The following is a 15,690-nucleotide window of genomic DNA, read 5'->3' on the forward strand; positions in this document are numbered from 1 at the left end:
TCAATCAAAAAAGAATACTGAAATCACAAAATGATTTTTTTTTTAATCCTATGGCTTCATTCGCACTGGAATCTAGGAATATTTTGTCAATGTCAATGACAAAATGTTATAAATATTTAATTATATTATGCCAGTATAATGACAAGCTTACCCATCAAATTTTATTATGTTTAAATAAGTACTTATACAATAAATACTTTTTAAATCTTAACGAAGAAAATAACATTTTTAATTCATATACTTATCATATTTAATAAATTCTAATTAATAATATTGTTAAATAACAACAAGAGGCGCCAAAAAAATATAATTTGACAAGTTTTGTAACGTGATCTTAATATAGATTTACGCCTTCGTTATGGTTTTTGCCAATTTTATCTTTGTCCAAAATTCATATAGGTCCACCATAAAACATCCTACATGTTTACTTTCAAATTCAATAACTCATTTAACGAATGATTAAAGTATTACTTTGTGTGGTCAAAATGAATACTTCTACGTTATTTGAAACTTCTAGGTATATAAATAATCATGGCTTTACCGATTTCATTCACCTTTCTTTCAAATATTCTCTTAAACTTCGTAGAAGTTTCTTGCATAAAAAAGTCAAGGCACTTGAGCAGAAATTTAGGAAAATTAAGATGTATCGGCCACTTTTGTTATAAACTTTTTTTAATGCACTCTTTGCTTAAACCACTTTAAAATAACTGTCACTTGTTTGTCAGCTGTTCAGATAGATAATACGAGTAATAACGATAACGAAAATCTTATAATTATAAAGTAATGTTATGTTATATTTGCATAAGTAGTATTGAACGACATCATGGACGTCACTACATATTATAAAACAAAGTCCCTCGCCGCATTTGTGTGTCTGTATGTTCGCGATAAACGGAAAAACTTCTGCAGCCATTATCAAACAATTATCACCACCCGATAGCGTAATTCTCGAGAAAGGTTTTAGTATATAATTTGTTAAGTTTTTATATTTACTGGTGTATACATAAGCGATATTTGTTGAAGATGTCGGAAAAACATGAGCCGTCTGAGAGCTTTTAACGAATTAGCTGCCTAAAGTCTTTGTGATATAACAAAATAATATATGGTTGAATTCTGTATCTTATATAGGATTACAGAAAAGTCCACGGTGTCATATGTCTATACCTTAAGGATAACATATTATATCAATTTTACAACTTTCAAAAATTGACAGTCCTAAAACGTTTATTGGAAAGCTATTTACATAAATACGGTATTAAGTCTTATCAAAAGAAATAACATCATTTATATCGGGCGTACCATTTGAAACTTATCATAATATAAGTTTAATAATTTTCAAAATTAAATAGGCCATTTTATAGTTTTTGTAAAGAGTCCGTGCGAAGCCGGGGCTGGCACCTAGTTATCATATAATTCTTTGATTAACATAATGAACTAATCATAAACCTTCATCAGGTCCCCGGTCGGAATGATAGCTCTGACATTACTATGACATCATAAATAAATAATTAAATAAATGGCAACACGTCTGTCGGGTTCGTTACTAATGTTACAAGAAAATAATATGTACAATTCAACCTTCCAAGACAAATATTCAAAAAATTTTAACGTTTCTTCTATTTATTGCTTTAATTCAAAAAACTTCTAGAGGGTTTAAAACCTACTTCAAAATGAATTTTATTTTGAAACAAATTCATAAGCTTGATGTGCATAACACAATATGTTCAATAACCTTTTATTCCGTTATACAGCTTGTAGGAGAGCACAAGAATAATTTAGTCCGAAATGTTAGGTGTTCCGCCGTGTTAAGTATGGGATGTAGTGACGCACTTAACCATCCAACTGATTGGTCATCCTTGAATTGTGAGTATTTACATAGTTTGACGATGCAGAAGTTCTGGAAACGGTTCTGATAACTCTGTGTTTTCTTAGAGTTGCGTTAAGGTAGGCCTCTAACACATTTTATTAAGATGGAATAAAGTAAGGAGCGATTAAGAATTTTCTAACATTTACAAGGATAACCTGACCGGTTTGAATTTATTAGATACATTTAAATGAGTAAAGATATATCGATATATATCGATTGCTCTTTTTATTTTAAGTATCTTTCACAATAATCGTGAATATTATATATTAAATTGATGCAGCACATTTAATGTAAAAAAAAGTTAAACGAAAAATAAATAAAAAAAATTCTCCTTTGTAACATGTCTCGTATGATCTTTATGGACTTTTAAATTTTCTGTGAAACATTTCCCTCGTCGTTGGCTCACGTTCCATGGGTCACGGACATGACAGGCTTTGAAATAATACGCTTAGCATTTCTCAATTGAAATTTTCTTTAGTCATTAATATTTACTGAAAAATATAAATTTTATTTAGCTTTGTCTAGGTTTAAATGAAACTCTGTATTGAATTTTAGGCCTATAAAAACTGGTTAGTGAGCAGTTAGCCAATTTAGTGTTACGTGAAACTATTCACTCGTATTGTTAAAGACACGGATTTTTTGTCGGAGAAGGCCTGTGGAGAGAAATCTTTCTTTATCCTGCTTGTAATCACAAAAAAGTCCTAATTGTTGATTGCACTATGTAATGTGCGCAAAAATGTATCAATGCTCATATAGTTCTTATTACAGGATGAGAAATCACATAAAGATTTAGATTTATGGGGTTAAAGTAGTTTATACATTTGTTTGTTAGACTGTAAGTCCACAACTCAGATTGCCGAGGTGTGATGTGGAGGCGAGTGGACGTTATTAGTATTATGGGAACTTCTTTTCATATGCTAACTTATATAAGCTGCTGACTTAAGACTAAATATGTATTTTATACAATATGCTTGCTATTTTTCCTCTTTTTCTCCAGTGCTAAAACTCAATTTTTATATTAAGTAGGTTTAAGTAGGTGTTTGTTGCTACCTTGACATCAACTTTTTTTTTTTGTTTTTCATTACTCTATAGTCAGATCACGAAATGTTACTTCCTATAATGCATGAAATACTTTATCTTGATACATCTACATATTGTTATTGTATGTAACATTCATTATTATTACAGTGTCCTAATAATATATACTAATATAAAAACTCTTTGTATTGAAAAGTCCTACACTGGGAATGGTACGGCTTTGCCAAATTATTATAGCGTTTACAGCAATTCTACTGTCTAAAACTGAGCATAACTCATTCAGACGATTATATGACAATGTTTAAATCCAATAAGTCTGAAACTTCTTCGCAATTATATGTCTCAGTCACTCCTTCGTAGCTAAAAGATGATTACCAAACTATACCTGAAGCCTGAATTTTATTTATAGGACCACATTATGATTTTTATTTTCATTGTACCTACTTATAGTCCGGAAAATAAGCATTTGACTTATGCCTTATATTATATTTTATATAATGCAATCGAAATGAATTGGTTGTCTTTATAACCCCACACGATTTTAATATTACAAAATATTTTAAAATATATTGTCGCGAAAAAAAAAAAAGGAAACACAATAAATGTTATCGTATAAAAATGACATATTCCAAATTCAAATGTAATATTTTATTTATTTTCGTCTGTATCAGTATTTATGGCCAGACTAGTAGCCGTCAGATATTCGAAATTTTCAAAGGTAGGCATTGCTGTTTATTTAATTTACGTAAACGAACAAATATGTAATTTTCACTTTAAATATAAAGTCAACATTTTAATGAGAACTGCTTATATATTTAAATACCTGTACCATGAGCGATATTATGAATTAAACAAAGAGAAATAAAGGTAAACAAAATAAAGGTTACGAATTGACGATAAATATCTCAATACACGATTAGTATCTTCTTTTTATTATCCAAAGCTTAGTTTAATAAACGAATACGCGTTAACAAAGGACTTCCGTGTTTAATAGATATTGTTCATTTTCAATTAATGCAATATATATGATGAATGACTATTATTATTCTTTAATTTCGTAAACAAATATTGTTTATTTTTATATTGAAAGTGATTTTTCATGTTCGTTATCACCTTGTATAATAATAGTCTATATCAAGTCTTGTTTAGTTAGTAATTTTGTTATATTTAAGTGGATAGACTACTTGGTTTATTTAAAAATAAAGAATCTGCAAAAGCGCCAAAACGGTTATCGAATAAATTTATTATACGCGTGGCGTCGAGAGCGATGAATAGGCCTACATAAGTTCTAATTTTTGTGTACCTAATTTTAGTCTGTTTTCACCAAATTTTACGCGACGACAAGCTTCCTTACGTGGAAAATTCAGTTGATTACTTTGAAGAACAGACAGTGAATAAACTATTTACTGAAAGCCTAACCTTTTGGTAATGAAGTTCCTAAAATTCCCCAAATTACTAATATTTCTTTTTATTCGAACGATTTTATAAAATTCAACAAAAAGTAACAACAGAGAAAAAACATAACTTTTTATTAAGCTTTATTTAATAACATTAAATAATATAAATAAATTAAGGCTAAATAAGGTTTTCTAGTACATACATTTGAAAAGGAATAATCTATCTATACGAAAAGTTTTGCAGTCTACTTTCTTTTTAAAATATATGAAAAGGATTTGTCTGAATTATGATACTATAGCTATAGATATTCCCTAATTGACTTTGTATCGTTTTTGTAGATGATTTTTAGTATATAAACCTTTTTTTTACTCAAAAACTAAAAAACAACAATAAAAAATATATAAAAGTTTCAAACGTTGATACTGCGTTAATTGCTTGCCGTTGTTGAACGCGAGGATACACATGTTTCGGCCAAAATAAGCACTATAAATGAAAATTTATAATCTGTGCTAACTGCTGTATGATATTTGTCATGTATTACGGTAATTTACCACGTTAATTTTATTTGTAAATATTTAATATAGTTAGCCAAAAAAAAAACGAGAATTCATATTGTGTGTCATAGAAACTTTACGATTTTAAGTTGTTACAGGATAATTTAAATAAATTTCATAAAATGTTTATACGTTCAATATCTTACATTGGTTATATATAATAATTAGAATAAACGTTAAAATTTTTCATTCACTTCGTGTCACACAAAGATTTTTTTTTATATTTCTTTATATAATACCTAAGCATATGTATTTTGCTATAAAGTCCTACATCAATTCGGCTATCGTTTTCATCACTCAGTGGCTACAAATTGTGTTCATCCTACTTTAGCTAATTTCAAAACCGAGAACTCTAATAACGTACACAAAGCCGACCTAGATCACGTTTATATCACAAGACATCTATTTTAGTAACGTATTACATTTTTATATGTGATTATACCAGAATGCGGCTATTTTAATAATTGTTGATGTAATAAAACATCTGTGAATTTTATTAGACTGTATTTTATTTGGGGAAGCTTTCCAAGTTCTTCGAGCCGTCAATGAAAGTCATTGAACGAGGGGCGGCTGGTACGCATGCGCTTCAAAAGTATTTTCGTGTTGCCAGTATTTTTGGCATTTTGTATTTTGTAGGTGTGAGCAGGCGACTTGCAAATATTACAGTTTTCAAATTCTTGTTTTAGACCCGACATAGCTTAAACTATATATATTAATGTTATTGTATAATTATAATTACTGGTTATAATTGACGATTTCTACTAATATCTCATATGTAGTTACTTATAAATCATAATTAAATAAACATAAAAAATATGCAGTCAGCCGAGACCAGCGAACAGGAATAAGAAAATGAAAGAAAATTGCCAGAAAATATTGTTTTGTTTATAAATTTCTAGCACATAGAAAAGGTAGGGAAACTGAAAAGAAAAGCTAGCAACATAGCCATCAGACAAATCTGTCATCACAATTGTTGGGGGCGCCGTGGTGTGTGGTCGTTTTGTGGTGTATGTACGGGCAGGCCTAGTGACCGAGTGCCGATCGTTTAGTGTCTCAGTGGCATAAGCCATTGTGCCCGCGTCCATGCAGAGTTTAGTGCCGGCAGAATGCGGTGGCGGGCGCGCGCCGTACATTCCCGCGCCAAAGAGCGCGCTAACATCAGTTTTTTCATATTTATTATGTTCTTCGCCGTTTTCGGGGTAATTGTTCTCACTGAACTGTTACTGCTTGAAAGACCAGCCTCCGGATCTGCTAGGTCGAGATACAACGAGGAACTACAGGTAATTACAATTGCGACTCAAACAAAGAAGACATGACGTTATTTTAGTTCGTATTTTCATTAATATTTCAAAACTATGCTTGCAATGTGGTCTGCTATAAATTTGTTTATAAATATAGGTTAACCATCAGGTAGTTTGGGAGTAGGTACATGTTTGAAGATAGGAAAATTCGTTCATATATATATGTCATTTATTTTTGAATAGACATAAAGTGATATTAAATGTCAATCAGAAAAAACATCTTGACATATTTTTACAAATCGATGAGGTCGGAAGCCGACCGTAATATTTTTGGGGGAATATTTATAAAAACATTTTTCCGTAAGACTTCAGCTAAGCTCCCTTGTTAACAACTTGATTGGATCGTAGGTTTAGAATAATGAGAAAATGTTGAGGCAGATTTTGTTAATAAATTTTTTATGCTCGAAAATCTCTTATAAGCTTGTAGTATGTTTACGATTTTCATTGGTAGGGACAAAGATAGATAGATTTAACGTATGTCTCTTCTTCTGTGACTCCGAGATTACATCACGAAATTAATACTAATACCATTAAAAGTCTTTTGCCTTTTGTCAAAATAAACAGACGGTGTTTAGATGGACAATGTTAACTCATACAAAAGGTAAAGTGAGGCTGATTCATATATATTTTTAGTATTCCAGCAATATCTTATTATTTTTGTTTTTATCTATTTGAAAAATTTATTTCACTTTACGTTTGATATAATACTGATTACTTTTACGTCGTACCTGCGAGATCGCGGGAGAGTTTATACTAAAATTAACGAATTAAATTATTATGTAGTTATTACTACAAATAAAATGATTATCATCAAATATTAGACAGTATTAATAAACAATTGCAGCGATTGTGGTAATCTATTGAATTTAATAATCTTCTGTAATTTGGAAATTTTTACCCGCAAACATATTCTTACACTTATGTGGTAAACTATTATAGATACAATGTGAATTATTACAAAAGGACGCTTATCTAAAACGGTAAATAGTTGAGAATAACGACATACGTGTAAATTTTAAGTAAATATGCGTCAAATAAGTAAATAGCAAGTCCGCTCACTTTTTCATGATCAATGCTGCGTCCTTAAAAAATGAAACAAAAAAAAAACAAACAAAAAATCGGTAGCCTTAAATTCGAATTAACGTTATTGTCACTAACTAGGAATGTCACAGCTATATTGATGACCGAGTAATAGCTTGAAAATCTTATGTTGAAGCTAACTTCACATACAAAATTTTTTTAACTAGCGAAACAAAGTGCTATTTTAAAAAGAATTTATTTATATAAAATGTATCATCGTAATCTTATTAATACAAAAGCTTTGTGTACGTTGAATTCTATTTATAGATTTATTTCTAACGTCTCAGAACAGTACAGACGAGAAGTACGTGTTAAATTTTGCTAGGTGTATTAGACACAAAACATGTTTGCTGGGATCATATGAGAATCAACTGTTATGTTCTTAAAATTTGTTTACGATGAAATGCTATGAGTAATTTTTACCCAAAGTTGTTTCGTAAGGCAATCAGAATGTTTTATTATGGATAAAATAAAATTATTAAATGTAGTGGTCATTTATTCAACTGTAATATAAACATTTTTAAATGAACATTATAATGTCATTCGCTTGGAAAGAGTTTAAGTTTTACGGACTCAGTATTTTATTTTTGGTTAAGAGGGCACGTTATGGTGTAAAGTTTACTTTAATACTTATATTGAGTTTTTTTATTCATAAATCTTTAAAATAACGTACTTCGAAGGCAGCCCTAATAGGTTCGGTTTAAATTTGGTTAGGTAGAGACAGGAACTTGGTCGGTGGAGGTGAGCGTTTAAAGCGCGTTAGATAGGGACTCCTTGAACCTACACCTTGGTAGCAAGTCCCAGGTCCTATTGAAGCTCCTCTCCCCGCAACGAGATGGATCGTAGATCCTCCGGCACGGCAAATCCATGGAATGCTGAGAAGATTTATCTCTATTTCGATTTAAATTTAGAAAACAAAACTCTCGGTATCTAGTGTAACGATATTAACTAGTGGGTAGCGTTTTCGAATAAAGGATCGTGATAACTATGACAGTATTTCGTATGTTTTTATAAACACACATCAAGGACACTTTATCTGTGAGGTTAAATACTTAACAGTTGATAACCCAAATTAAATTTAGTTTAATTAAGTAGAATATATATTCAAAAAATTTAAATAACTTTAGAGAGATATTTCGTTGGAATCATTCACTATTTGTAATAACAAATGTGTGGTAAAAATGTATATGTGTATACTAAAGCCAATATAACTATAATAGCGGCTATGTAGTTATCAGTGGAACAGAAACTCGCTTAGAAAAGCTTAAGTTTTCTGTTTCTACGTTATAATATTTTCTATATTTATTCGTATAGGATTTAATTTATATATTATTTATACATTTTATTATCGCCGAATAACAGTTATAACATTTTAATCAGAGCATTGCGGTTTTGGTAGTTTCGTTTGATAAGCGTACAATAAAAGCTTGATATGCAATGTAAATGTTCATAATTTTATGTAATAAATTATGAACATTGTTATTAAAATTACGAACATTAGTATGTATAAAGTGATACTAGTTTTTTGTCTGCCGCTTTTCTTGTTCCACTGCAACTAGCAGCGACATCTGTAGTCTGTGTTCTGTGATTTCATATACAATGTAAGTCTTATGTCTTGATCCTGCGATAACAACTCGGAATTACAGGATTATTTTTAACGTTTGCTTTATTGTGATGTTCAAGCTGAATTGCTGTTAACTTTCATCGTTCTGTCAAATAGTTTTCGAGCGGAACAGTAACAAACACACATACATTGTCACGATCTTTAACATTTATATTTATTTTTATATGTACAATATAACTAGTAAGGTCATATCACGAGTGGTACATTGTTTAATTAATTAGTTTAGCAAACAGTTGTGTAGGAACAATCGACGAAGTTCTGTTTGTAGTCAGTGGTGTAGTCGGAGCTTTAGATGAGGGTGAACTTAAAACGTGGCTGAGAATAAAACTTGTACTGATCGTTCGTTATTTAAAAATTATATTAATATACTTTGAAATATAATTCATACGAAGGCGCTAGTTAGAAATAAGTTAGAAGCAGTAATGACGATTTGATAATCTTCTCATCTAGCTGTAGGTAAAACCCTGAGTTAGTCCTTACATAGATATATTGAGTAAAATATCGGCAAAATGTTTAAGACAAAAACTATTTGCTGTTCTTGGGGAAACCGCCTCCAGCGAATAACCTTAAAATATAATCTGGTTGTTTTTAACCTAATTAATGTTTTAAGCTATGTAATTAAATTTTTGACAAAAAACTTCTAATGAGTTTAAAAGAATTTTTTTTTGTAATAAGCTAGTTTAGATTAATTTTATATTTATAAAAAATATTATACAATTTTCCCCATTCGATATTACCCTTACACTACCATAACTTTTTATTCATAAAGAAATGAGTTTGTTTCATTTCTTTTAATGAAAATATATGCTTTTTGTACGTGACATTCTCTTACATGAAGGTACGTGAAATACACTATTAAGAAATACGATATCAACATTCTTGGCGTGACTCTCTTAGTTTGTTAAGGCTAAAGCTCTGATATAACTTCATGTTAAAAGCAAAACTGGTTCTGATTTGATTACAAAAGAGGAAGGATAGCCAGGTGCTTACCATAGTTTAAAGCAACGTAGTATTCACTTATATAAAGATACTCATGGCAACATAAAAACATGAAAAATCTACTAAAAAACGTAGCTTCATAAATAACTTCATCGATATTGCCGCATATTTCCTCTTTAAATATTTAAAATGTAAGCACAGCTGGTATAAGCGAAGTGTGTTTTTACCGATAGGTAATAAATTTTTTCCACAGACTGCATTCAGCCAGCCGCCGGGAGCATTCCATTAATTTTATTATACGAAGACACTTTTGCGACAGCGAAATTAAATTTGAAAGAATAATCAATATAGAGAATTTTTCCTTACTACTTTATGGATACTTTCATATTTTCTCCGAGAACAGTACAAATTAAAAACTCTTATATATGGATACTGTTTGAAACATCTGTTATTTGAATTTTTAAAATAAATTATGATCCCCCTGTGACGGAATATGTGGCTTATGATTTATTCGATCTGTCATGCCTTTACATTTTAAGCTTAAAGGCTTTGCATAATATTCCCGTGACAGCGGGTCTGATAAATTTTCCGTTGTATATAATTTAGATAAATTGAAAGAAACAATGGGGTACCGTAAAAATAAATGACATTTTTTATTTCACTAGGCTCATATTCAGAATATTACAGATTAATATTAATATCAGTTAGTCTATATTTATAAATAAAAATATGTGGTTGTAAAGCCGTACTTCTGTATAATTTTTATGAGCTCATTTTATGTATTTTAATCAAGTCTATGCGAATTAAATAGATATTAAAATAAGTCAAAGAATTCATATTTTCAGTCTCTTGCTATATAATTTCCATCGATATCTTATGGCTTTGTAAGGGAAACGTCAGAATGGAAAAAGGTTCTATTAAGCGCGGCGTACAGAATGTTTGAAATAAAAATAGTTCCGGAAGCAGAATTCTAAATGGGGTGGATGGCGTGAAATAAAGCTTTGTCGGTATTTTTAGTTTATAACAGGTTCCTAGAATATTGGATGTGAATTTCAATTACGAGTTCTCGAATAATAACAAAATTTTGAGATTTAATATAAGAGCATTCGTTTATTTAACGTCTCTATAAACAATTTTTATGGTAACTATAGTTATTTTATCGTTTTTTGTTGATATACAAAACTTTTTGAATGTACAAAAATATTTTTTACTTGTTTCATTAGTGTATACATCGTTCGCCATTTTTTTTTTTACATAAAACAATACCCACTCTTATATATGTTTGTGGCTCGAACAATATTGAACATCGGATATAAAAATCTTTTTTTTTATTATTTTACCAAAAAAAAAATCTCAGTCGAGATAATAAATATTGTTCATATAATGTGTGTAACGGTTAAGTTTCGAATCGAATTCAACATTTCATAGCTTATTTAAAATTCAAGTATCTCACGGAAACGTTTTACAAACAGAAATAGCCGGCTATTTGTGTCCGACTGAAACAAAAGCTCCACTTGTACTAAGATTTTACACAACCGGCGCAAAGACCAGATGGCTGGTTAACGTCCCCTAGAATTTCAATTTTCGAAAAGCTTCTTCAGCCCTTATTTTTCATTCCCTCGGAACATAAAGTAAGGTGGTTTTTTTAGAGACAGAATAATTATCCCGCAGACGTGATAGATTTTTCTTATTTACATTTATGCAGCTATTGTCGGTAAAAATTTTCATTAAATCCTTTTGTTTCATAATAATGATGTCGTCATTTTGTTGACGATTAACGAAATACCTAACATAATTTGAATTTAAATTACATTTAAATATGTAATAAAAGTAAGAAGATCTTTTTTTCTGACACTTTTTTATTGTATTAAATATCCGCGGCGGTCTCGTTAGTTTAATTGACGTTTTTAAAGGACAATAAGTAAAGAATTTTCTTTGTGACCATTGTGAACTCATTGACCTGTGTCACCCCTTTATTATTTTATATTAAACTTTGACTTTATGTGCCACAGTTATCTTGATTATATATATATTTTTTAAAAGTCTTTCTCATTTAATGTCACCACAGATTAAAGCTCTTAGATAAAATAAATTCAGTGCTGTTCCTATTAACAAAATTATCATCCGATTATAACAGTATCGTATCCTCAGGGATGGGATGGTCGGACCGAGGCTAATGGTGATGGTGGAGAACCCCCCCAGCCTGCGCACGCGCCGCTTGATGCTGTATGGCAACCAGTCGCTGGTACCAGGTAAGTAAATACTGTATGTAAAAAATTGCAAACACCTAGAAGGTTCAGGTCAAATGTTACAAAAACTCTATTTACTTTATTTATTAAAATTTGTGAAGGTTTTTATAACTTTATATGTTTTATCAAAAGAAAAACCTTTTTGTTAGTACGGAAATTATCATTAAGTTATTAAAATACGTGAGTATTATAGTGTCGAGTGCCATAAAATGGTTGAAACAAATCACAGACGTGGCAATTTAACAGTCACCAGTAAATTGGGAGGCATTAAGTATTACTGTAAAACGGTAGCTCTTGTTCTGGCTCTATGCCAGTGAAAGCCTTGTTTCATGTTTATTCTCCCGTACTCCCGAAATATAACTGTCAAACATCAGATAAGTTTTAATGACAGGAAAGTGTAGGAATTTTGTTAGGAATTCATTATATTTTATGCATTTATTTTGTCACAGTAACTTGTAAAATTAAAGTTAGTTTGCAAAGTCACTACATACGAAGAGTGACTCGATTAACATTCAGTAAGCTATGTTAATACTATAATGTGAGGATTTATGAATGAAAAAAAAATTGAATGATCCGAATGTTTTGTGACTATGTAAATTTGGTCTAAGCAATTTGTTTATAGTATTTATGTAAGCTCGTATTTAACTTATTTATTTTAAGAAATTTTTAGTAAAATGAAATACTATTAACAGTTTCAACTTACGCGACGGTATATGTATAAGTTGAACCTTGACTCTTCTTTACAAAAACAACTGGGAGGAAAATCAATTAATGCTTTAAAAATATCATAAATGTTAACTATGTTAATTAACTAGGATTCAGTTAACGGAGACTAATTAAATATTTGGACTGCTTTTATATCATCGACACTCAACATTGAAAGCTGCTGAATGCATAGGCAATATTAATTTAAATACCAATATAAATTTTCGACATACTATCGTCGCGACTTATGTCTATTACGTGTTATTAATCTACTATTATGAAATCTTTTCGTTTATGAAACTTATAAGAATATATGTTAATCGAAAAAACATACAAAAATGTCGATTATTTGGACCCGAATTAACCCAAAGATTCAGTTCTACTATTTAATATTTAATTGTATTTTCTTGAAAGTTAATCCGAATGAAAATAATATAAAACTTGTACTAATGGTAAGGCGATATTAAAGAATCAGTTTTTGAACGTGTGAAAAAATAATATGTATTATACAGAAACTATGAACTTAAACGATCTTATTAAGATAATGTAATTTTTCGTCAAAACATTAGGAAGAAATGCTAAATAAAAGTTACAGTAATATATGTCATTCCCCAAGAAATTATTTGAATAAATACTAACTGTAACGCAAAAATTCTCCTCCAATTACATACATTTGAAATTGTTTAATATGGAGAGACGTATTTTAAGTTCAAAGACGTTTTTAAACATGTTAAAACTTAGCCGCTTTCGCTTTCAGTTCGTGTTTTAATATTTTTGTGAATAAATTTTAATATTACAATTTATTTTCATTTAAAGTGATACTATTTTTTTCGTTTATGACAACACGGTTTTATTAATTTATTTTTAAATTTTCCCGATGTTTTACTAACTTTACAGCACGTAATCGCGGTCAGACGAGATGAGACGTCGATAAAATTAGTAAATATCTCATGTAATAAAATTGTTTATTTCAAATTTACATCCAAAAAACATAGTTTTATTTTTATCTCACTATAATTTCGTATTAGTAAAAAGTATAATTAATTCTCTATTTGCGTGTCGAAAACCATACGAATGTTGATAGCCAATCAGCAAGCTGTCAAATACAAACGACATCATCTCGTACAAGCGTTATTGGATTCCCTTTTTAATGTTAATTGTGGCGTAATAACAATATTTATATATACTTATGTATTTTTCTTTATATTTCAGTGTTTTATTTATTAAAGATGATCTACATAATGTTTAAAGGAAATTTTAAAATAATTAAGCCTTTAAATTTTTTGTGTAATCCACCAACTACCTTCTAAATTTTTCGTTTTATTCAAAAGAATTCTTTAACGAATGTATCCTATAAGAATCTTAAGTTTCTAATACGTAGTTTAAAGCTTGTCAGGTAATAAATTAAAATGCATTGACTGAGATCTAATAAGCTCGTGCTTCTTTTGTGGAACATTGGTAAATCCTTCACTCTTATGGTTCAAGCGCTCTGTAATCTTGCATTACGCCCTTAAAGGGACTCAAGGCACTTAATAAATGAGGAAGTCAAGAACTTAAGTCATGCAGGCTTGCAATAGACTATTAAGCATCCTTTACATTCTGATGTACGCTGTACGTATTTAATGATAAAAACTAAGATATCTAGTCTACTTTTTATTTTAGAATTAGCTGTTATAATTATATGGAAATTTATTAGGGATTAATATGGAATAGTGTTAAAATCTTTCCGACTATCCGGTTTGACTTTCTGTAGTATAAATATTGGCCTAAACGTTTCTCATTTCTGATGTTTTTTGTTACGATAGGCCTCTGACTCCACTCGCTGTAATAATCTGGTGTCATGTATAATATTGCAGAGTACCATTACATTAATTTGTGTTGTAAAATATGTAACACAAAGGAATATTTTCTTTTCATTTTGCAATAGTCATTTATAAATAAAATCAAGAAGAGACTTCTGTAATATAATACTCAAAGTATAGAATTTTTATAGGTGGTAGAGCCTAGCCGTGGTCAAATAACTACAGCTGAAACATGGGCTGGCTCGACCGGGGAGGTACCACCCTCTCACAGAAGATCGGCGTGAAGTAGTCATTAATGACTGCGTCTCGTACGATGCGTGAGAGAGCCGGTTGCCCTTTCCCTGTTCCCACCCTTTCCTGTCATTTCCTTATTCCCACCCCTGTCTTTTCCTCAACAACTAAGGTTGGCAAAGCATCCGAGACATCTATGTTGCGGATGTCTATGGGCGGCGGTGACTACTGCCCACCAAGTAGGCCGTCTGCTCGTTTGCCAACTTTTACATTAAAAAAAACGAAAAAAATATGAATCAAGAAGTTATGGAATAATTTAAGAACTTGAAATTTATGACCACCATGTTTGATTATGAGATTCTGTAACGCAATTATTGTCGCATTTAATAAAAAATAAAATATTTTGCTTTAAGAATAATCATTACAAATTAAAGTTATGGGCATTAAATTTTTTTTAAACTCTTATTGAATCGTATTCTAAAGCTTTTACTGAATCAAACGGACTCAATTAAACATGACCCACATATGTATTCTCTAATTACTCGCATTTCATATTAAATCACGCTCGAATGTATGCAACTGAGAAATAATACATTATAACTAAAATGTATAAATATTTTCTATACAATAGTATTTACTTAGAATACCAGAACAAAGCAAAACGCATAAAAACCAGACTTTATATAAATATACATAATAGGAAATAATAAAATTGCATTAAAATTAAAGATCTGATTTCATGGGATCAATTGATGGGATTAAAATTTTAAAACAAAAGTTGTTTTTTATGAATAAATCTAACATAAATAATTGCATTATTTAAACTTTATCTAACAGTAAACTAACTTTCTCAAGACTTATATTATTGAAGACCCTTTTTTATACACAAATTATTGTTTGAC

General features: G+C 30.1%; 1 protein-coding gene across 1 annotated transcript in view; it reads left to right on the forward strand.

Moving 5' to 3' along the window:
• Positions 1 to 5,834: 5,834 nt before the first annotated feature.
• Positions 5,835 to 15,690, forward strand: part of LOC116774972 (uncharacterized) — a 59,121-nt gene continuing 49,265 nt past the window's right edge. Inside the window, exons 1-2 of the mRNA XM_032667764.2 lie at positions 5,835 to 6,137; positions 11,953 to 12,053. Of these exons, the coding sequence (XP_032523655.1) occupies positions 5,964 to 6,137; positions 11,953 to 12,053 (275 nt within the window). The 5' untranslated portion in view covers positions 5,835 to 5,963. The remainder of the gene's footprint in view (positions 6,138 to 11,952; positions 12,054 to 15,690) is intronic.

This window comes from Danaus plexippus, chromosome 8 (assembly GCF_018135715.1).
Source record: "Danaus plexippus chromosome 8, MEX_DaPlex, whole genome shotgun sequence".
NCBI classification, from domain to species: Eukaryota; Metazoa; Arthropoda; class Insecta; order Lepidoptera; family Nymphalidae; genus Danaus; species Danaus plexippus.